The following is a 23,568-nucleotide window of genomic DNA, read 5'->3' on the forward strand; positions in this document are numbered from 1 at the left end:
GATACATTTTCTTCTAGAAACCGAAATTAAAAAGGGTATAAACTGCGTTTGAAACATTTTAATTGTTTGTGAACCCTGGCCAATGAGGTTTGTATTGAGGCTACTTTTCTCAGATCTCCGAATAAAAGCTAGCAAACTGCTTCACTGGTCTGTTTATTGTAGCATGGTGAACATAAAAAATGCCATTTGCTACAATTGAGTTGTGCTGTTTTAAAACAATGAAATGTTTCAAATATAACTTACTATCTAATTCAATAATATAAAAAAATCGGTGCATTTACATCAATTTTTTGGAAATAATACCAAATAAAGAATTAACGCAACCAATGTATGTAAGCGCCTTAATAAATCAACAAAACAAACGCTCGTAACAAGAGGACATGGCAACACAGTCTCGCGCGCTTATTTTCTGGTTGCCAGACACTCTTGCTTGAGTGCAAATAGTGACTACACGCTCAAAGCATATTAACTGAAGAAATTAAAAATACATTTAAAACGAAAATTACACATTTCAGTATTGGCTTATGGTAAAGCAAAAATTCAAACTAGTGAATTCCAAAATGTTGTCGTTATTTTTATACAATGACGTAAAATGTAAAACTCAGCATTCGCCTTATTTTCTGTATAACTGGCAACAAGATAACGAATTCCCTCCCTCTTGCATCTGACGTCATATGGTGAGAATTGCCCTCCTCTGCTCAATTCCTCGAGCGGTGATCTGTGTCGCTTTGCCCTTTTTCGAAATAAAAACAAAAACAGATGATCTCAGAATATCATGGCTTCATCTTAAACAACGAACCTGCGATGAAGTTTGGAGTGTGCCACGGATAAGTGAAGATGCTCGACGGACAGTCAGCCGCGAAGAGAGTGATATTTGAAAAGGCCGGTTGAATTGTGCCGTCGCGTTTCAGCCAATCGGATGTGAGTATTTTTGGCGCTGACTGGGATGAGAGTTTCCCGCAAGCTTCTCATACACGTCGGGAGAAATGGAGATGCTGTAAACAGGTTTATTTTCCCACAGGAATAAATCGTGGAACGCCACAATTAGGGGGATTGCTGTCCATTACACGCTGGGGTGGGATATTAGAGATTTTCTTTCACGGATAAACGAGTCGTCTTGTAGTATGTCAATGACCGAGGCAGCTGCAGCTGTACCTCACTTGCTAGCTGGCTAAGCTGTAGTTCGCGAGGTTTGTCAGTCTCAGTTCGAAGAATAAATGATTCCCGAGTTAATAAAATGTACCATGTGGCTATAGTTTGTATCACAGCCCGAGACACATCCTCAGAGGTTACATATTTAATAGCGTAGAAATGTTTGAATCCGCACAAGTGTTATATGCTTTGGCGTTTCATTTCTTTGCTAACATCATATTAGCTATAACGTAACGTACACTGTTACTTTCACGGACCTATGGCTTGATATCTTTTACTCCAATTTGTATACATTTACTTACACCCGTCTGGTCTCTAAAGTATTGCAGCATTTTAACCGAAGGCACAATTCCCACTGAATGTGTTTTAGTTTCATTTTGGTGTAAAAGTTTGTATTAACGAGAGTTATTTTCAGTTTGCTGTGGGCTATTAGGAGGGTTAGGAGAGTCCATCACGGACTCATCCATGATCTTCCATCATTGATGTTAACGAGGCATCCTGACCGCTCATCCTGAATAACAATGGCTCGATAACTGCCTTTTGTTTAGGACCGAACGGACATTTCCATTTAAGCAGTCACTGTTTTACATGAAGCTTTGCTCGGGTATTGTTTTTATGCACTTTGTAGATATGATTCATTCATTGCCGTTGTGCATGTTACTAATCAAAAGCGGTTACGTTTTTTCTTCTTCCTTTCATTGATGGAAAGCTCGCAGTTTTTTTTTTTTTTTTGTTATTGAATGGTTTGGTTTGTATCAGTGGGTTGTTTCAGGATTCATACGAGGAGGAGGCGTCGGGGTTTGCGCATTGAACTGAATGAAAGCGGCTGGGCACCCGCTCGCGCACCGTGAATCCTCCACGGAAGCCATTTTAACGTGGGACCAAACCATTCCAGTTCTCCATCCTCGCTATAATCCATTCAGTTCTTTCACCTAACAACAGAGTCCCACACGAACTGCAACTTCTGTTTTTTTAGGACCTGCAGCTTGCAGTAGTCGCCACAGGTGCAGTCGTCAGAACAATTAATTCGTATGTTCGATAAACGTCGGTTATGTTTATTCTCGTAATCTTTTTGCGTTTTGTATTTTTAAAATGTACCTGTTAAATATTTATGCATACATACAATAAAATACCATATATATATATATATATATATATATATATATAGCATTAATAAATAATAATTAAAAAAATAATAGTCTAATTAATGAACATTTAGTGGGCATAGGCTTTTAAAGGGTTAGTTCACCCAAAAAGGAAAATTATGTCATTAATGACTCACCCTCATATTCCAAACACGTAAGACCTCTGTTCATCTTCGGAACACAGTTTAATATATTTAAAATTTAGTCCGAGAGCTTTCTGTCCCTCCATTGAAAATGTGTGTACGGTATACTGTCCATGTCCAGAAATGTAACAAAAACATCATCAAAGGCTACGTTCACACTGCAGGCTGAAATGACCCAATTCCAATTTTTTTGCCCCTTTGCGACCTGTAACTGATCTTTTCATGACCGTCTGAACGACACAGATCCGATCTTTTCAAATGTGACCCAGGCCACTTGGTTGTGTGGTCCTGAATCCGATACGCATCCGATCTTTTGAAATGCGACCTCCGTCTGAACGGCCAGGCCACATGTATCCAAACTGCACGTCATTTATATGCTACAAACGTCATAATTCTGCGTTGAAGTAGGCGGGAATGAGAAGATAAACAACAACCATGGCGGACGATGCTGCTGAGATCTGTCAATGGAAGGGAAGCGAGGTCACAGATTTAATTAATATTTGGGGTGACCACTCTATTCAGGCCAAACTCGAGGGATCTTATCGGAACCGGGCGGTTTACGAAAACATTTCCAGCAAAATGGCAGAGCGTGGTTACAGACGATCCTGGCTCCAATGCCAGCGAAAAATAAAAAGCCTCCGAGCCAAATACAAACATCCATGTTTAACGTTAGCTACTTCCGCAAACAGCGAGTGACGTCGTTCACCGTTGAGTACTCTTCTGCACATGCGGGTCACTTCTGGGTCATTTCACGTTCACACAGGAGATCACAAAAGGTCGCATTTAATTGGAAATGTGAACGGCCTTGCAAATAATTTTTTTTTTTTTTTTTTTCAAAAAATCGGAATTGAGCATTAAGCCCTGCAGTCTGAACGTAGCCAAAGTAGTCCATGTGGCATCAGAGGGTCTGTTAGAATTTGTAGAAGCATCGAAAATACATTTTGGTCCAAAAATAGCAAAAACTATGACTTTACGTGTCCGATTCGAGAACCAAGGAGCTGATGATACAATTCTGCATGAAGCAAACTGACACACAGAGTGTCTGAACCGAACTGGTTCTTTTGGTGACTGATTCTGAACTGATTCTGTGCTAATGTTATGAGCGCGGGTAAACCGAAGGCTTGAATCAAGGGCAATCATCGCCAATGATGTCATTACGTCGAGCGCAAAAGAACCGGTGAACCGTTTTCTTCAACGGTTTATTGAATCGAATTGTCTGAAAGAACCAGTTCGAGGAAAATAACCTAACTTCCCATCACTACTGGTGATTTGAAAACCGATGCAACTGGATTTTGACTCGAGATCAAGTCAATCTTTCGTTCGTTATCTCTTCGGAGCAGTTCAGTCAGTGTACTTTTTGAGTAAATGAATTATTCCGGGATATTGGTTTATTTTTAACTCTGAGTGAGTGTTAGCCACGTTAAAAAAAGTTAACAGATTAAGTCATTTGTGGATTAATGCTTATTGGAGACGCGAAATGTTTAAAACGATTCAGTTCGATTTGGTGAACTGATTCAAGAAGATCTGGTTACATGGAGTGATTCGTTCGCAAACCGGATATCACTAACGTTACAATGCAGTGAACGCGCTCACAACAGACTCGGAAGAGAAGACAATGCTGAATAAAGTTGTAGTTTTTGCTATTTTTGGACCAAAATGCATTTTCGATGCTTCAAACTGACCCTCTAATGTCACATGGACTACTTTGAAGATGTTTTTATTACCTTTCTGGACATTTGAAGTAGATTAAAATAAAGTTGACCTAAGGCAAGGCCACTTGTTCTTATTGGACTTATTATTTATTTTAATGTACATGTGCATACTTTTTAAATTAATGTGCCAATTTATTGTAATAGTTGAGGACTGATTGTGAATGTTTATTTTTTCAGGCCCCTGGTTAGTAATGACAGATAGTAAGGGGTCATCACTGCCTGCGATGCCAGAGCCCAGGAGTCCTACCACCATGAAACAGCCCTCTGATTCACCTGGTGGATGTAAGGGTCGGGGTGATGGGAGCACTGACCCTACTATGCTCATGGATAAAGCTGCTACCCAAATGGCTGCTACACCTCAAGAAAGTGTTTTGCAGATGATTGGCAGTCATGGTCATAACCACACTCATGAGCGGCTAAAGGACCTGACTTCCCGCTTGTTAAATGAAGATCAAGACAAAATTCCAAAGCTCTGTGCCGCCACAGCTGCACAGCCTCTTCTCAAGGGGGTGGAGCCTGTTCCTCAGCATGCCAGCCCTCCAAGGAAGTCTAGTGTTTCTCCTGAACTCACTTTTAAAATAACCAAATGTATGGTAAATCTAGGTGGGAAGACAAACCAAAATGGAACAGATTATGCAGAGGAGGAAACAGAGGAGGCAAATGCACCTTTGAGACTTTCAGAAGGTTTTCTGGACTCTCCAACTGCCAGGAGAGAAAGACGAAAGAAGAAAGGGGGGCTTGTGAGGAAGAGAATTCCACCAAATCGTAGAAAGTCGATTTTAACCCCTACTGAGAGTTCTGATCAGTCCCCTCTACTGCACACCTCCATAAATTTTAATGACCTCACCACTGAACCATGTGTTCTCCCCAATGAGTCTGATGAGCAGAGTGATGGCGAGATATCTTCAAGTGTAACTCCCATCCCAACCCAGGTATAGCTTATTGTGTCTAAATGGCTCTTCGACTGTCTTTAATGCAAAATAAGTTGTTTGTCATGAGGAAAATGTGTTTACCACTTTTGGAGGATTTTTTTTTCATGGGTCTAACAGTTCTTAATTTCTGTTTTGTAGGGGCCTGTGCCTGACTGTGAAGTGAATGATATTGCACAGGGTGTGGATGATGTGGAAATGAGTGGTACAGAGTCACAACCCTGTGTGCAGTTCTCAGCGGGTGATATTATCTGGGCCAAAGTGTCTGGATACCCTTGGTGGCCTTGCATGATCACTACAGACCCAGAGATTAACTTGCACTTTAGGTCAAAAGGTAAGGTGTGCTAGATCAGTTGACATTGTTCTTTAAGCACTTTTAATTAGGGCTGTGCAAATAATGGGAAAAATGGTTCGACTTCAATTTTGATAAAAGGATTATTCCACCCCATTTTGCAGCGCTGGGCTTTTGTTCCTCCATAAAAGTCCAAATACACGCAAAAATGTGTCAAAATGCTGCGCTTGGTGATTATTCATGTATACCTTCGTCGGTTATGAAATAAATCAACGTAAAGAGCTGTGAATGAAAATACGCTTGTAACAGTATTTTGGATCCGTGCGGCTCTTAAAGTGACAGCGGGCTAGGTTTTATCTTAGTTTATTAATTTCTGTAGTAGGCTGTACCACGCTACATGAACCTTTTCATATAAACTGCAAAAAAATACTAAACTAGATCTTGAAATGAGACCTTAATAATAAATAGTATAGTAAATAAATGAAATAATCATACTGCTTGAGAATTGAATAAAAATGAAAGTAAAAAACATTAAAGCACAGTTTTTTTTTCATTTGTATCTTTTCTATTGTATTTGTCCTTTTGCTTATTTATTACAGACAGTAAAATTAATTATATCAATAATTTTGAGGACTTTTTGTTTGCTTGTAGATGTAGATGTCAACCTTATTTACAGTAAATGCATATTTATGTATCACTATCTTTAAATAAATCACTTATACAAAGTTTTGGTCGTATGGCCCCCTCATAATTGTTAAATAATCGTGATTACAATATTGACCAAAATAATTGTGATTATGATTTTTGCCATAATCGAGCAGCCCTACTTTCAATTACCATCTTGTCAACCAACAGATTTTCATCATTACTGTCTTACTCAATTTCTAACAGTTTGTTGGCAGTTAATGCTAGTATAAAGTAACATAAGCTGCACATTTTTAAAATGATCCATATTTATAGACATGGAAAAGTAAAGAAAATCAGATAAGTCGATCAGTAACATTACAAATATTGTAACTGATAGATATGAAATGGGTAGCCATTGCAATTTTAAACAGAATTGGGGGGTCGATTGGTGAGTAGGCTGTAACCAAGTTGTGAAGTTATGAAAGCATGTACCAAAGATTCAGTACCTTTTGAGCTAGCAATTGAGCAAAAATGTGCAGTTTTCAGGTAAAAGAATGCTGCCTTGACCGGGTAGTTGAAATGGACTGAAATGATGGGCTGACAGCTTGATCTAGATTTTGAATGGTTTGGCTGAATTTGGATAAAACTGTCCAAAAAGTCATCATTAATGCAATGGTTACTGTTACCATAAATGTATAGCAGTGTGAACATAATGCATTTAAATATTGAAAAGAAGAGCAGAAGAACGTCCGAAAACAGAGCCCTGGGGGACTCCATGAGTAAGAGGGATAGTGAGTCTTCTGGAAGCTCTGTCCATGAGGCAGATGGCTAAAAGTTGTGAGAAGAGTTGTGACAGTGTCAGAAACAACACTTAAATTTGGTCCAAAAGGATGGTTTGAAAGTAGTGATGGGGAGGGCACAGATCCAGTAGAAACTGATCTTGAACTTGAGCTAAAAAGCAGAGAGAATTACTGGCTTCCAGCTGTCAACAAGGCAGCATGAGAAAGGTAGCACCTGTATGAACTGGACTTTTTTTTTTATATATATATTTTTAATATTGTTATTTGTTTTTTGGCAGTGAATAGCCGCACAGGATTATTGTACCATGTACAGTATTTCGGAAATGCTCCAGAGAGAGGATATGTTTTTGAGAAGAGCATGATCCCCTTCTCAGGAAAACACCAATACCAGTCACTAAGCCGCAGCAACAAACTACCCATTGATATTAGTGGAAGGAAGGTACAGTAAATATTGTCTGTCTTTCACTAATATTTTTACGATGTATTTGATTTATCATGAGATTCCTTTGTCTGAGACGTTGTTAATATACTCTCTACAGCGGGCAATTCCTCGTAAGTTTCGGGAACATTGGGAGACAGGTGCATCACAGGCTACAGAAGCATTGGGCTTACTACTAGAGGAGCGACTGGCCAAATTTGGCTTTGTTTATGAAAATGGGAAAGCCCAGTTCAACCTTCGCATTCTACAAGAACTTCAAGCACAGCGCAATCAGGGACCACAGCAAGACCAAGATCGGAGGGAGTCTCAGGAGCTTGTTAGCCTCACTCCTCCTGATTCCACTCATTCCAGCCCCAACTCCACAACAACTACCACCATCCCAGGCCTCTTCTCGCACTCCACAGACAGCAGCACTTCAACAGGGAAAAACTCCTTCCCGAAAAAAGCACCTAAAACGTCAGTGAAGAGGGATCAGCACACCATAGTACTGAAGTGGAAGAAGACGGAAGCTTTCTCTGTAAAAGATGTCCCCGAGTCTACTGTTCAGGTAGCATTTAATACGTTTGGACTTGTTAATCTCTGTGTTGAATTAGTATTAGGGATGCACGATAATATCGGCACAACATCGGTATCGGCCGATAAAAGCTTAAAATGACCATCATCGGTATCGGCCGATATGAATATTTCTGCCGATGAGCCAAACCGATATTCTCCAAGTGAAATAATTGACCTGTTTTTCAGATGTGAATGTGTGTCTACATTTGTAAAATAATACATTTATGGTAGAATCAGTACAGAAGAGATACATGGATTTCTCTTCAGTAAAATTAAAGTTTAAATATATCAGTATAGATTTGTATATATATCGGTATCGGCATCGGCCAAAATTATTTTGAAAATATCGGCATATCGAATATCGGCCAAAATCCAATATCGTGCATCCCTAATTAGTATTTCAGTTTCAGCCTAGAGATGTAATCTTTCAAATCCTTTGGCATTGTAGAATCACTGCACTGCATCAGAACACCAGAGTAAAATAAAGACAAAGACTGGGAAACGGGCATACCGGAAAAAGGTGCATTTTGTTTTACTGGATAATGATCTTTTTTTTTTTCTGTTGTATTTTGTGGTAATCATACTTTCATATCATTTTATCTTTACATATAAGAAGGACCAGCTCTGTATTGATCTCCAGCCTAAAGCTTCTCAGAAGAAACCAAGACAGATCAGACAGAAGTTTCCTGCTGCACCAAATTCAGTAAAGAAGAGGAAAGTAAAAGCTGGTGTCAGTATCTCTGACACTTTAGGCACAGTGTCCACTAATCCTGGACTTTCAGGTGAGAAATTAACTTAAAATATATTTACAAACTGTAAATTGCAAACAATATCTAACCAGTGATAACTGCTTAGACCGTTATATAGAGGAACCTAAAAGTGGGTTGTGAGACTGTTGCGGGTGGATTAATGTTTTTCTGATGCGAGACTTATTTTAAAAGAAGTGCATGAAAGCTGTTGACACTTCTTCATGTCTTTAAGTAAAAAGTGCCTGAGGAAAAATGCGCTGTCCCGATTCATAGTCAGATGAGATGTTGACAGGTTAAATGTCAGTGTCGTTATTTTATATTATTTCCGTAATTTGTTATGAAATTAAGAAGTCTCTCACCTCAGAGAAATGAACCATCCTGTCCTTCCAGATGTTATACTGTGTTCGTAGCACGCACTGCGCTTTATATCACTTCACTAAAGCACAAAAACTATGAGCATGCAGTGGGTGAAATAAAAGTAAATAACGAACAAAAAGTCGCACTGGACTATAAGTCGCATTTATTTAGAACCAAGAACCAAGAGAAAACATTACCGTCTACAGCCGTGAGAGGGCGCTCTATGTTTTCAGTGGTAGACTACAGGAGCACTGAGCAGCATAGAGCGCCCTCTCACGCCTGTAGACGCTAATGTTTTCCCTTAGTTCATTTCTCTCGGTTCATGTCAAATTAATTTTGATAAGTGGCACCTGACTATAAATCGCAGGACCAGCCAAACTATGAAAAAAAAGTGTGACTTGTAGTCCGAAAAATACGGTATGTTAGTTGGATTTGCATGAAGGTATGATGTATTTATTCTCTTCGGGAGCCGATTCCATGTATCATTAAGAGTTTGTGTTAGTATTTTATATTAACCATGGTGACTATTGTTTCTATAAACCAAAAAATACTACTTTATTTTCACTTTGTGTCATTTAGTATATGTTTAAATGATTGTGGTGGCTCAAACCAATTGTATTTATAGTAACTAGTTTGGGACTGCTATTTAATATCCTAACCTTATAGGCTGTTTATTCTGCTCTGTATTATTATTATTATTATTATTATTATTATTATTTTGTTCTTGTAGTAATTTCCTGTGTTTTTCTTTTTTATCAGATATAAAGGTATTAGCACCAAGCCCAAAAGTCTTGGAGGAAGATAATTCTAAAGGTGTGTAGGTGGTTTCATTATTAGCAACATTTCAGTTGTTTATGGAAAAAGTATATGGTTCAAACCTGAAATTCTCCTTTTATAAAAGGTTTCAAGTAAGCATGCATTCTGACTACTTCATACAGGAAAGAAAAAAGGCTACAAACGTTTACGAGAATCCAAGAATGACGTGGTGCTGCAGCCAAAAAAGAAAACCAATCTTGAAAAAGACTTTAAAAAACCGAAAGGCCAAAAGGTATGGTATGAGGTGTGTAGATATTTGAGCATGAATTGTTATAAATAATTAATGCAAAATTCAATTATAATAAAATAAAATAAAAATTAATTCAGCTAATATATTTTTCCTTTCCTTCATTTGTCAGAAGGCACCATCAAATGAGGCTGCTGTTGGTAAACCCAGGGGGAGGAGTCGGAAAGCAGACGTTGATGACAAAATGAAACAAACTAAAAAAGCCCCAAGTAAATGTACAAACTGTTTTGAACTACAGAGAAGGCCCAGTCTAAATACTGCTCTTTGTGTAATTTTTTTTCCCCCTACAGTTTCTGTTTTTAAAATTATCTTGGTTTCTCAGGGGAGAAGTCTCTTGCTGAAGCTAAGCATGTCAGGAAGCGGAAACAGGAGTCAGACAGACAATCTTTTGCTCTCTCATCCAAAAAGCACCGCCCATCATCTCCTGAGCCAGAGGTATGTGAATTTGTTTGTTTTTCACTATTTGAAATATCATACTTTGAACCTGGCTATTTGTGAACGTGTTTGTGAAATTTTGCATGCATATCCAGTGTTTCTTGGATTGAATAAATTACTTGGTTTGCAATGGTAAATGTTTTATGTCACTTTTTCTTACAAGATGTCCTGTAAGTAAATATATTCTGAATGCATATTTCAGAGTTTGCTGTGTGAGCAGAGACCCGATTCTCCCAGTGACAGTACAGATGAATCACATCACTCAAAGAAGACAGAGCGAATTGCAGGTGCCAAGAAAGAAAGTGTCTGTCTGGTGAGTGATCTCTCTGTGTAGTGTTGTCGAAAGTACTGGTTCTGTGTTAAAGGGATACTCCACCCCAAAATAAAACTTTTGTCATTAATCACTTATGTTTTCAAATCTGTAAAAGCTTTGTTCGTCTTCAGAACACAATTTAAGATATTTTGGATGAAAACCGGGAGGCTTGTGACTGTCCCATAGACTGCCAAGTAAATTGCACTGAAAAGTATGAAAGACATCGTCAAAATAGTCCATCTGCCATCAGTGGTTCAACCGTAACATTATGAAGCGACGTGAATACTGTTTGTAAGTGAAGAAAACAAAAATAATGACTTTATTCAACAATTCCTTTGTCAACAGTCTCCTCTGTGTCCCTCCACATCACTCAAACTGCCTACACTCTTCTGTGTCAGCAACACCACAAGGATATGCTGTTTTCTTTCAAATCAAAGCATAAATCCACGTAAAAAATTGACACAAAATAGAGTAGGCATTTTAAGTGATTTGACAAAGGAGACAAAGGAATTGTGGTTATTTTTTTATTTACTTATTTTTTTTGCTTACAAACAGTGCCAGAGATGCTGCTCAGTGCTCCTGTAGTCTACACTGAGCAGCACAGAGTGTGATTAATAGTGATTAATGACAAAAGTTTTATTTTGGGGTGGAACATTACCATCTAGAGCCGTGAGAGGGTGCTATATGTCTTCAGTGTAGGCTACAGGAGCAGTGAGCAGCATTAGAGCGCCCTCTCGTGGCTGTAGACGTTAATGTTTTCTCTTGGTTCATTTCTCTCAGTTCATGTCAAATTAATTTTGATAAATAAGTCGCACCTGACTATAAGTCGCAGGACCAGCCAAACTATGAAAAAAAAGTGCGACTTCTAGTCCGGAAAATACGGTAATCGATTATCACAATAATCCTTAATTACAGCCCTACTCCACTTGTGGTTGAGGTGTTGAATGCTCTGCTGTTAGACCATTTAAACATGTTAATAACAAATAAAATGTTTAGTGTATTGCCTCTGACAAAAAAATCAACAATAACTTATTGGACTATATTTATTAATTTATTGTAGACTATTAGGCAAAGCATACTTAACATTAATAATAAATAAGGGCACATAGTTTATTTATCACTGCGGGCAGGAATTGCATTCAGCTCTTATGTGGTGTGCTGCACATTCATGATTATTAATGTTCCAAAGGTGTGTGAGCAGACCGGAGAGGATCTGGTGATGTGTGAAGGACAGTGCTGTGCCTCATATCACTTGCACTGTATTGGGCTGGATCGGTCAGCAGAAAAGGTGTTCTGCTCTGCCTGCAGCTCGGGTAAGACACGCATGGTAATGTGTAGGGCTGCAACAACTGATCGATTCAAATTGATTATTATCGATAATGAAAATCATCGACAACGATTCTCATTATCGGTTAAATGGGTCTGCCCACAGAGCACTTCTAACTTCAGCCAGTCGCATCAAATTACAGCACTGAATATCACATTTCTATGGACAAAAATGCATCTAAAAATATTGGAGGAAACAGAATTAGCTCCTGCAGGAAAACTTTGTGATCCAGGCTGCCCAAAACATGAGGAATCTTTATTTTAAGCTTCAAGCTGATGCATTAGCATAATGGCTTGCCTGTCAGGCGCTTTTACAGATATGTGTGTTTGTGTCCTCGGCACAAACATTTTTTAGTTTATGGTCTTCATCCTTATCTGTAAATGTCAGAAATTCACGCAAGCCTTTCCATTTTTGCATAAAGGGCCGCCCTGACTGTCTGCGTCAAGTTGAAATCCTTACTGAAAGAGCACTGCTCGTTAAACAGACAACACAGAGAGGCGAGAGAGACAATATCTGTTGTTTAACATTTATATTTTGGTTTAAAAGTCTACATGCAATGCAAGTAATTTACTAGAGTAGGAACTGTCAATGGACAGAAGTGTATAATTGTCTGAATATAAATATCAGATGCTTTTACAGGATAAAGAAATGACAGTAAGAGGAGACCGACTGTGATCATTACCATACCATATATTCACTATATATCCTACAGTGATTAACTAATGTTTTAAAACAAAATCTATGTTAGGGTTTTTAACCAATTTTGTAAGGTTTGTGCCACTGCTGCTCTTAACTAACAATATTGGTAATTACCGAAATAATTTTTTTGCTTTCTGTAGAGGTTTGACCTCCAATATGCGTAAGCTTTTTAGAAACAGTTGTAGGTTATTTTTAATACTGTAATATAATTATTGCTGTTATCTGTGAAAGAAAGGCAAAAAAAATGTTTTTTTTATTCAGATACCAAATTAGTCAAAAAGTACATAAACAATGTCAGCAAGCATGTGAGCTGTTATCAAAGGCAAAGGAGGCAATTTTTGTTATTATATGAATAAATATCGATCAATAAAATAATAATCGGGCAACTAATCGATTATCAGAATAATCATTAGATGGAGCCCTAGTAATGTGAAGAATAAACCGCTTTTTTTTTTTTTTTTTTTTATGGTTTTCAGGTGTGCAAGTGTGTTTCACCTGTAAGAAGTCTGAAGGAGAGGTACGGCGTTGCTGTGTGCTTCACTGTGGGCATTTCTACCACGAGGCTTGTGCGCGGTTGAGCGCCCTGACTGTGTTTGAGAACCGAGGCTTCCGCTGCCCCCTGCACACCTGCCTCAGCTGCCACTACAGCGGCCGTAGTGCTGCCAAGGCCACCAAAGGTACTTAAACTGGCATGCATGTTTACTTAATTTTGCCTTGTATACAGTTTGCGATGTTTATTCAGTAATCACAGATTCAACAAGTAATTTATTAGACTGATTCAAAACGTCTTCCAACTCCACCAAAAATCACATGCAAAATGCATCACATTTCTTGCATGTGATTTTTGTGGAGTAGGTAGACTTTTTTGAGGGGGGGATACATTTTTGGTCTGTCAACCTCGGTTGGATTGTTTTGAAGGCATAGTGAGTGTCTGGTAGGACTGCAAGATTAATCGCATGCAATTGTCATGCGTGTCTATTTAGTAAAGCTGGTTCTTTGATTATCACTAAATATCCATCACCTGCTTTCAAGCGGCACATAAAGGGTTAGTTCACCCAATAATAAAAATTATGTCATTAAAAACTCACCCTCATGTCGTTCCAAACCCGTGAGATCTCCGTTTATCTTCGGAACACAGTTTAAGATATTTTAGATTTAGTCCGTGAGCTCTTAGTCCCACCATTGAAGCTGTGTGTACGGTATACTGTCCATGTCCAGAAAGGTGAGAAAAACATCATCAAAGTAGTCCATGTGACATCAGAGAGTCAGTTAGAATTTTTGAAGTATCGAAAATACATTTTGGTCCAAAAATAGCAAGAACTACGACTTTATTCAGCATTGTCTTCTCTTCCGTGTCTGTTGTGAGCGCGTTCAAAACTCTGCAGTGTAGTGAAATCTGGTTTGCGAACTAATAATTCGATGTAACCGGATCTTCTTGAACCAGTTCACCAAATCGAACTGAATCATTTGTTGAACTGGTGAAACTGGTGAACTGGTTCAAGAAGATCCATCGAATTACATCGAATGATTCGTTCACGAACCGGATAACACTAAACTGCTTTGTTTTGAACTCACTCACAACAGACGCGGAAGAGAAGACAATGATGAATATCATTAAAAAATCATATTATTTTTGGACCAAAATGTATTTTCGATGCTTCAAAAAATTCTAACGGACCCTCTGATGTCACATGGACTGTTTTGATGATGTTTTTCTTACCTTTCTGGACATGGACCGTATACCGTACACACAGCTTCAGAGGAGGGACTGAGAGCTCTCGGACTAAATCTAAAATATCTTAAACTGTGTTCCGAAGATGAACGGAGGTCTCACGGGTTTGGAACGACATGAGGGTGAGTTATTAATGACATAATTTTTATTATTGGGTGAACTAACCCTTTAATATACAGAACCTTAGTCCCTGAAAATCTGCGCAATATCACGTTCATAACCAAATGCAGTTCATCTGCTATTATGAACGCGATATTGCGTAGCTTGTCATCGAACTACATCCCGCTATATTTTTTATATATATATATATATATATATATATATATATTCTATTAAGTGCCGCTCCATTTGAAAGCAGGTGATGGATATTTAGTACTAATTACAGAACTAGGTTTACTAAAGAAACACGCTTGACTGTCACATGCGATTAATCGTGTAGCCCTAGTTTCTGGCTATTTTTTTTTTTTTTTACTGATTCAAACCATAATTTGTGCATTTAAGTCTTTTTGACTATTTGATTACTGCATGATGATTTAAATCGCACAAATGGCCTTAAAGGGAAAAACGCCACCATTTTTCCATATTCTAACTGTTTTTCCCTCAACTTAGACGGGTTGATGCGTATCTATCCCATCTCAGTGCATGTACTCAATCGCTGTAGCGTGCGGCGCCACTATGCTTGTGTTTAACTTAGCACCATTCATTCCTTAGGATCCATACAGGAATGAATTTAGAAGCCACCAAACACTTTCATGTTGTCCCTATTTAAAGATGGTTACATGAGTTAAGTATGGTGAAATGATAACTATAATGTATGGAGGAAGAGCACTTCGCAGCACTTCGCAGCACTTCAACCTCGGCGCAGTAATATCATAACTCCTCACACTGGTTGTATTGACGGAAGTTTCAGGAGTGATGATATTACTGTGCCGAGGTCGAAGTGCACTTCCGCCATACATTAGTCATCATTTTTATCCGCTTAGGAAATCGCCACTCTTTATTTTATTCACCATACTTACTCGTGTAACTGTTCATGTAACGTTTTTTAAATAGGGAAAACATGGAAGTGTTTGGTAGCTTCTAAATTCATCCCTGTTTGAATCCTAAGGAATGAATGGTGCTAAGCTAAATGCTAGCATAGTGGTGCCACGTGCTACAGTGATTAAATGCATGCACTGAGACAGGAGAGGTACGTAGCAACTCCTCTAAGTTGAAGGAAGAACATAGGGAATATGGAAAAATGTTGGTGTTTTCCTTTAAGTTACCTAAATAAACTGGGAAAAGAAACATCATGGATGGAATGGTCCTGAGAGCACTGTACGAGCTCGCGGTGCCATCTGCAGGACCGTTCAAAGTGCTAAAATGATTTAAAGTGCCAAACGCGAATAGAATCAGTGCTGAAACACGTTACTCGACCTGATTACTTTTTATGAATGGCACTGAAAATGAGATTGCTTAGTGCTGTCATAGGACAACAGTTGTGTTGTTATTAGATAATAGGCTGTAGTCTGAAGCGCTACATGTCTGCTGTTACAGTACTGTTTAGATTCACTGCATATTATTGCTAGCTGTGCCTGGTTTGAGCTGCTTTATTTTATTTGCATTTGGGAACGCACAATTCGTATGAGTGTTTGGGGCATGGCTCATGGGTGTGGTCAGATCTTATTTAATTCATATGGCAAGCACAATTTGGTTAAACTCTATCCCCCTGTTTCACAGAAAAGGCTTAAGCCTGATCCCAGACTAAAATATGTACCATATTTTCCAGACTATAAGTCACACTTCTTTTCATAGTTTGGCTGGTCCTGTCACTTATAGTCAGGTGCGACTTATCAAAATTAATTTGACATGAACAACCCTCTACATTGCAAGTAAATCACTCGCATATGCAACTAAATCTTCATTCTGGTGACTTAATGATGTCTAATATTAGCCGACGGCTAATAAATTATCAGATTTTACTCGCCAGTGTTTGAGTTGGAGGCTAAGTATAAGTTTAGCACAGATATATTTTCATTCGCCGAACAATCTGACTGAGCGCTTCAAAATTTCACTCTGTCAAGCAATCTGTGATATTTTTCAGTTCATCTCAATGGATGCGCAGCGCACCTGTGTTTGTGTATTTGGTGTACCTTGAACTCTAGTGTGAAGGTGCACGACGTGCATCACTATCACATGCGTGAAGTGGGCGGAAGTACTGTTCTTATTAGTAGAATTCGGATTAATAGTATTATCATCATCATGTGAGTTGAGTTATTGTTCGTGTTCATTTTTCTTTTTTTCTTTTTTTTTACAGAAACCCTGAATGACAAACAAAACACCAGTCCTAAATTCACTTAAAATGTCTATGCATTCATACATGGTTACCAAGTTAATTATAATTACTAAAGTTCTATCATTAAATAATACTTGATTATTCAGATATCATATTATAATGGTTGACTGAGTGATGTCAAGAGTGTTTACTTTATTAGTGTAGCAGTCTGGCGAGTGAACTAAAATTATTTACTAGCCAGTGGCGATTCAGTTGCCAAGGTGTCCGTAGAGGGTTGATGAACCAAGAGAAAACATTACCTTCTACAGCTGCGAGAGAGCGCTCTATGCTGCTCAGTGCTCCTGTAGCCTACCTCTGAAAACATAGAGCGGCTGTAAATGGTAATGTTTTTTTTTGGTTCTAAATAAATGAGACTTACAGTCCAGTGCGACTTAAGTTTTTTTTTCCTCGTCATGACGTATTTTTGGACAGATGCGACTTATACTTAGGTGTTACTTATAACCCGAAAATACGGTAATTGCTCTGTGTGTCTCAAGATGCACACCAGTAATGTTTTTTTCTAAGGCATGTTTTTAAAAACTACTTAAATATTCTTATTGACCTATTGCCTAATCCTTTCTTAACCTGAGCCCTCTCTGTGAAACCATAGACAATGTGTTTAAATGAAATAAAATGGCTAAATGAATCTCCAACAGAAGGACGTTTTTAAGCTGATGTTGGTTTTATCACTTAATACATAAACCATATTTCTCATTGTCCCCTTGCAGGAAAGATGATGCGTTGTTTGCGCTGTCCCGTGGCCTACCATGTTGGAGACCTGTGTGTTGCTGCAGGGAGCGAGATGATCACTTCCTCTGCCATTGTGTGCACAAACCACTTCCGGCCTAAAAAAGGCTACAGTCACCACTCTCACGTCAACGTCAGCTGGTGCTTCATCTGCTCAAAAGGTGACTTCGTCTCATTATTTAACACACAAGCTCTGTTTTATTCCTTTTTAAATGAGGGGTATCCAAAATTAAAGACAAGCATTGCAATAGATGGAATGAAAACAACATTAGAACCTCATGAAAGAATTCGAGCTTACATGATATGATCATGATGGCACAATATAAATGTTTGTTGAAGGTGGCCGTCTGCTGTGCTGTGAGTCATGCCCAGCTGCATTTCACCCTGACTGTCTGAACATCGCTATGCCAGATGGCAGCTGGTTCTGTAATGATTGCCGCTCAGGGAAGAAACCCAAATACAGAGATGTCATCTGGGTCAAACTGGGAAACTACAGGTCAGTGTCTGTCGGCACCACACACCTCTAACTTTATTTAATGTACAAACTCATCTGCTTACAGTGTATTTTTGGTTTATTATAGTTAATTTAGTGGTTTCTAGGGCTAGAGAATGACATTAAGATTTTAATCTGACATAAAATAATTGGCAAAATAACAGAGCTCATATTACAAATGTGTCAGTGGATCCTTGGTAATGAAAGTGTTCACATACAGTATGAGATGTGAATGGTCAGTGTTGGGCAGTAGTGTCGCTACAAGTAATGACACTACTAACTGAACTACATATCTCTGTAGCGTTGCTGTTATCTTAACCAAATAGCTTTTCAGTAGCGACGCTCTTGGCTCTTCTTTTGATCAAGTAGCATCAACAAAAGCTACATTATCCCAAGAATTCTGATCCTCAAATCGGGAAATATAACCGCTAAAGATCACTGATCCTGGACCAGTAAAAGTGAGTGATGCCACCTCCACTTCGCCTTGTATAACACCACTGGCTCCCCAAACTGTCAGTCAAACTCATTATTCTTCCCGCCTCTCTCCTGAATGAAGTGCAGCACACAGTTTGTTTGAAGTCTGAACCTAAAGAAAGAACTGTTGATTGAATAGGTACAGCATTTTCTTTACACAAGAAATGCTATATTTAAAAAGGCTAATGTTTTTTGTATATGAGGAGTGGAGAAAAGTGTCTAGCATTGTTGTTAGGTCACAGTCAAATAGCTTGTACGAAGCACTGAAACTTTTATAAAATGTTATTTTGGCCAAATAAAAGAAAAAACTCTCATATCTTCAGAAAACTGTATAACCTGTAAGTTCATGAAAATGTAAATGCGATGCAGGTACTGCCTCTGTTGTGTTAATGACGGGGAAAAAACATTTGCTGGTCAAAAGCTTATTTAAACTTGATTTTGGTGAAATGTTAATATAATGACACATGCAAAGAAAGGTAATTTATTCTGAAGCAATAGTCTCATCAGTGCTTTATCAGGTCTTTCTTTAATCAGCGCATTTGTGATATTTGCCTTAAATTGGTTTCTATGAGACACTTTAATTTTGTGAAGGGCAAAATTTTCCAAACCTTATTAAATGTATGTGTCATTTACGTCAAATTCTTTTCATCAATTCAAATTTATCCATGTATATAGTTCGAATAATAAGACACTGTATGGTTGTTACCATTCAAATGGAATCAGTATCATCAATCTCCATCTTTCCACTGCAGAGGAAACATAGAAGCTGCATCGAAAGTGCCATTAAGATGTATTTATTCAGATTGTTTATTGAAGATAAAAGGTTCTGTAAATGCATTTATACAGTAAAATTGAAAATACACAAATAATGTTAGATGTTTTACTTTCTTTTTTTTTTTTTTAAATACAAATATGAAAAGTTGGAAAAATGCAGTGATACTTTTTAAATATGAAATTAAACCACCAGTTGGCACGGTCTTATTGAGTGAATCATTGATTCAACCAATTCATTCAAATGGCTGATTCATTCTGTAAATGAAGCAAGTGTCTTCATGAATGGCTCACCGAATCATTGACTCACCGATTCATTGGACTGGACTGTCAACCAGTACATACAAACTACATTATTGCAAAGGTGATATTCTTGTCCTAAACCTTAACCTCATTTGAAATTCTAGATGGTGGCCTGCAGAGATCCGTCACCCTAAAAACGTCCCGACCAACATCCAGCACCTGCGTCATGAGATAGGAGAGTTCCCTGTATTCTTCTTTGGCTCTAAAGACTATTTCTGGACACACCAGGGCAGAGTCTTTCCTTACATGGAGGGAGACAGGGGAAGCAAATATCAGCATACTGGCATTGGAAAGGTCTTTAAGAATGGTAAAAAATGGCTAGTTTTTTCTTATTTATAAATCCGTATTGTCAGTGCATTTGTGGACCGGCTCTTCTGTATTTATCTGTGCAGCCCTGCTGGAGGCTGAAGCTCGCTTTAAGGAGATCGAAATGGAAAGGGAGGCCAAAGAGGCGCATGAGAACAACAAGAAGCCTCCTCCTTACAAATACATCAAGGTATTTATTTAATTTGAAAGCTTGTTTTCCAGGCCATGACTATTTCTATAGTAATTTTAATGTTATTGCTGTCTGTTTATAAAGTTTTAATAGATTTAAGTTTTGTTTTTCATTAGGTGAATAAGCCTTGTGGGCGAGTACAGGTCTACACCGCAGACATCTCTGAGATCCCCAAGTGTAACTGTAAGCCGTCAGACGAGCGCCCCTGCAGCTTCGAGTCCGAGTGTCTGAACCGCATGCTGTTGTACGAGTGCCATCCTCAAGTGTGTCCGGCTGCAGGCCGCTGCCAAAACCAGGACTTCACCAAACGCCTCTACCCCGAGACCAAGATCATCCGCACCGCAGGAAAAGGCTGGGGCCTGGTGTCATTGCGAGACATTAAGAAAGTAAGTGTGCTGGCTTTTGAACATTCAACAGATGAGATTTACTGTATGTTATTGCTGATCGGCTCTTTTGTGTGTCACTCAGGGAGAGTTTGTGAATGAATATGTGGGCGAACTGATAGACGAGGAGGAGTGCATAGCCAGAATCAAATACGCTCAGGAGAACAACATCACACATTTCTATATGCTCACTATTGACAAGGTAAATGAAGGTGCCACATGCATATAAGCACTGACCGCTCCTCCTGTGCTGGGTTCATGTCTGATGGTGGCATGTTTAGACCCTGTACAGCAGAGCAAGACAAACAGTGTTGTATTGGGAATGGCACTGAGCAGCCTTATGTGGCATTACAGGTCACAACACTACAGCTCATCCCATAGATAGCAGCCTATGACAGCTTAATGGTTTGGTACCATTTCTACTTTCATCCTGTGTAATATTCCAATTGTGTGTGTGTGTGTGTGTGTGTGTGTGTGTGTGTGCGCGCAGGATCGTATTATAGACGCTGGACCCAAAGGGAACTACTCTCGCTTCATGAACCACAGCTGCCAGCCCAACTGTGAGACTCAGAAATGGACGGTTAATGGAGACACACGCGTTGGGCTGTTTGCTGTCTGTGACATCCCTTCTGGTGAGCCCATGCTCTGATAATATAGAAATATAGAAATTTGATGGCTTTTTGTGCAAAGCTGGGTGATATGTTACCTTTTTCCCTCCCTAGTTTAAACTAGTGTTTTATTCTATTTTACCTCTTGTATGAAACATTTAGAATCTGCTTTGCAACATTTATTGAAATGATTGCTCCTATGAACCAAGGCTTCAAAATATATTTATTATAATTTTGTGTTGCCCCAGCCTAATTTTGTGTGCTTTATCCATTCATTTCTGTCCCATTTTTTCCCATGTTACAATGTTTTCAGGCACAGAGCTAACTTTTAACTATAACCTGGACTGTCTGGGGAATGAAAAGACTGTGTGTCGGTGTGGAGCGCCCAACTGCAGTGGTTTTCTAGGTGACAGACCCAAGGTGAGTGACTGGAAAACCTTTCGTTTGAGCTGCCTGTCGTTACTGATGTCTTACTGGGGTGGGGTAGTGGTAATAACTCCGGCCTGCTATTCAGAATGTTTAAGCCTTTTAAAGTATGAGCTGTCAACATTGTGCCCTTTATCAAACACTTAACACTCAAGTTTGCCCTGTAGTACCTGTACATGTTGATTTGGATACAGAACTACTTTATCCAGTTCTTATAGTCGAGGATTGAAAAGTAATCATGTCAATCAAAATACCTTAATGCTGTCTTCACCAAACTTCAGAATGGTCATACTTCTGAGCCCAAAGCCAAGCAATCAAAGAAAAAGCCCAAGAGGAGAAAGTCCCGGAATGAAGGCAAGAAGTCTGAGGACGAGTGTTTCCGCTGCGGTGACGGAGGAGAGCTGGTTCTGTGTGATAAGAAGGGCTGCACCAAAGCCTATCACCTCTCCTGTCTGGACCGCACCAAGAGACCATTTGGTAAACATTACTTTATAATGGCATAATACGTGCATGTGTATAATATGTATTACGTAAAGATCATGTTCAGTGAAGATAATTTGTGCATTTCCTACCAGAAATATATCAAAACCTCATTTTAATTGGTAATATGCATTGCTAAGAACTTCATTTGGACAACTTTAATGGCAATTTTTTCATTTAGATTTTTTTGCACCCTTTAGATTCCAGATTTTCAAGTAGTTTTATCTCGGCCAAATATTGTCATGTCCTAACAAACCACATATCAATGGAAAGCTTATTTATTCAGCTTTTAGATAAATCGTATAGGGTCACAGAAATTGACCCTGTATGTCTGGTTTTGTGCTCCAGGGTCAACTGTGTCATGTCATTTATGAATAGCATATATAAAAACTTAAATCTGTGCTCTGTGTTGTCTTCCAGGTCGCTGGGACTGTCCCTGGCATCACTGTGATGTGTGCGGAAAGAATTCGGATGCCTTTTGCCAGCTGTGCCCTAACTCTTTTTGCAAGGCTCACCAGGAGGGGGCATTGTGGTCGCATCTGCTCACGGGCCAGCTCTGCTGCCAGGAACATGAAGACTCTGATATCCGCCCTCAGGCGAAGACTCCGGTGGAGCACAATGCTGAAGTACCCTCATCCACCAAACCACGCAAGTACAGGCGCAGATCGACGGCCACAACCAGCAGCAAAGAGCCTCTCAAGAAGAGGGCCAGAAAGACCGCAGAGGTGTAGTGGCAAATCGAACTACGGAACCTCCCTTTCCTCTCACTAATCCTGCCCTCCCTTTCCTCAGTTCCTGCCCCAAATGACTGAGTGATATTGACGTCGAGTGACTGTTCTGCCAAGCTGAAAGCACTGTACGTGTCTGATCAGGGAAGCGTGTTAACACTGTAGAGCTCATCAGAGCTGCCGAATCAGGTCCCCTCCACTCACTCTGCCTCCTCAGATTCCACTCGTGTGTGTGTGTGCGCGTGCGTGTGTATGTGTGTGTGTGTGTGTGTTTGTGTGCACCCGCTCACGCATCCACTGACAAATAGACGACAGAGCCAACAGACCGAACACCTCAAATAAACAACATTACAGACGCCAAACTTGAAACCTTTTTACACCTTTATGAATCTCAACATAGATAATTTTTTTAAAACCGTAGATATGTATATGGAAATGTATATGAAAGACCAAAATTATAATAATACTGGATTTATTGTTAGTAACAGGTGCCAGGAATCTTGTTTTTAACAAGTGGTATCTTTAAATAAGACACTATGGGTAGCCCTTGAATTACAATTTTAGAGTCAGTTTTAACTATAGAGCAGCACAAGGTTGTTGTTGTTTTTAAATGTATAGCTTGGTTCATTTTTGTAGCTCATTTTTGATTTTGAGAAACCAGAATGTTAGGATGATACATCTACCTATTCAGAGTTTTAAAGGAAAATCATGACGGGCTTCTTGTGATACTTGCAAGTAATAAAGCTTTTAAAAGCAGTTATCTGATGTCTTGTTTGTTTGCATTTGATCTTTTTGCTGGATTTGTGAAGCTGGAAATGTATTTTAGTTGACACTTTAACCAAAACCATGAATTAAACTTGAAAGGGTAGATAGAAA

General features: G+C 39.0%; 1 protein-coding gene across 16 annotated transcripts; it reads left to right on the plus strand.

Moving 5' to 3' along the window:
• Positions 1 to 659: 659 nt before the first annotated feature.
• Positions 660 to 23,448, plus strand: LOC127969808 (histone-lysine N-methyltransferase NSD2-like). Of its 16 annotated transcripts, none has more exons than XM_052571922.1 (24): positions 660 to 921; positions 4,330 to 5,084; positions 5,223 to 5,415; positions 7,079 to 7,239; positions 7,340 to 7,786; positions 8,243 to 8,314; positions 8,408 to 8,576; positions 9,660 to 9,713; positions 9,839 to 9,948; positions 10,076 to 10,172; positions 10,286 to 10,398; positions 10,601 to 10,711; positions 11,901 to 12,024; positions 13,214 to 13,414; positions 17,512 to 17,691; positions 17,870 to 18,026; positions 19,676 to 19,878; positions 19,964 to 20,067; positions 20,184 to 20,453; positions 20,536 to 20,652; positions 20,941 to 21,082; positions 21,372 to 21,478; positions 21,766 to 21,961; positions 22,385 to 23,448. In XM_052571922.1, the coding sequence occupies exons 2-24, from the start codon at positions 4,344 to 4,346 to the stop codon at positions 22,693 to 22,695; spliced, it is 4,380 nt and encodes a 1,459-aa protein (XP_052427882.1). In that variant the 5' UTR covers positions 660 to 921; positions 4,330 to 4,343; the 3' UTR covers positions 22,696 to 23,448. The 16 variants fall into 16 exon arrangements, with proteins under 16 accessions (XP_052427882.1, XP_052427869.1, XP_052427874.1 ...); XM_052571909.1 differs by having other exon boundaries at positions 673 to 921; positions 9,839 to 9,960; positions 10,076 to 10,178; XM_052571914.1 differs by having other exon boundaries at positions 673 to 921; positions 9,839 to 9,960; positions 10,079 to 10,178.
• Positions 23,449 to 23,568: the final 120 nt, after the last annotated feature.

Source organism: Carassius gibelio, chromosome B13 (genome assembly GCF_023724105.1).
Source record: "Carassius gibelio isolate Cgi1373 ecotype wild population from Czech Republic chromosome B13, carGib1.2-hapl.c, whole genome shotgun sequence".
NCBI classification, from domain to species: domain Eukaryota; kingdom Metazoa; phylum Chordata; class Actinopteri; order Cypriniformes; family Cyprinidae; genus Carassius; species Carassius gibelio.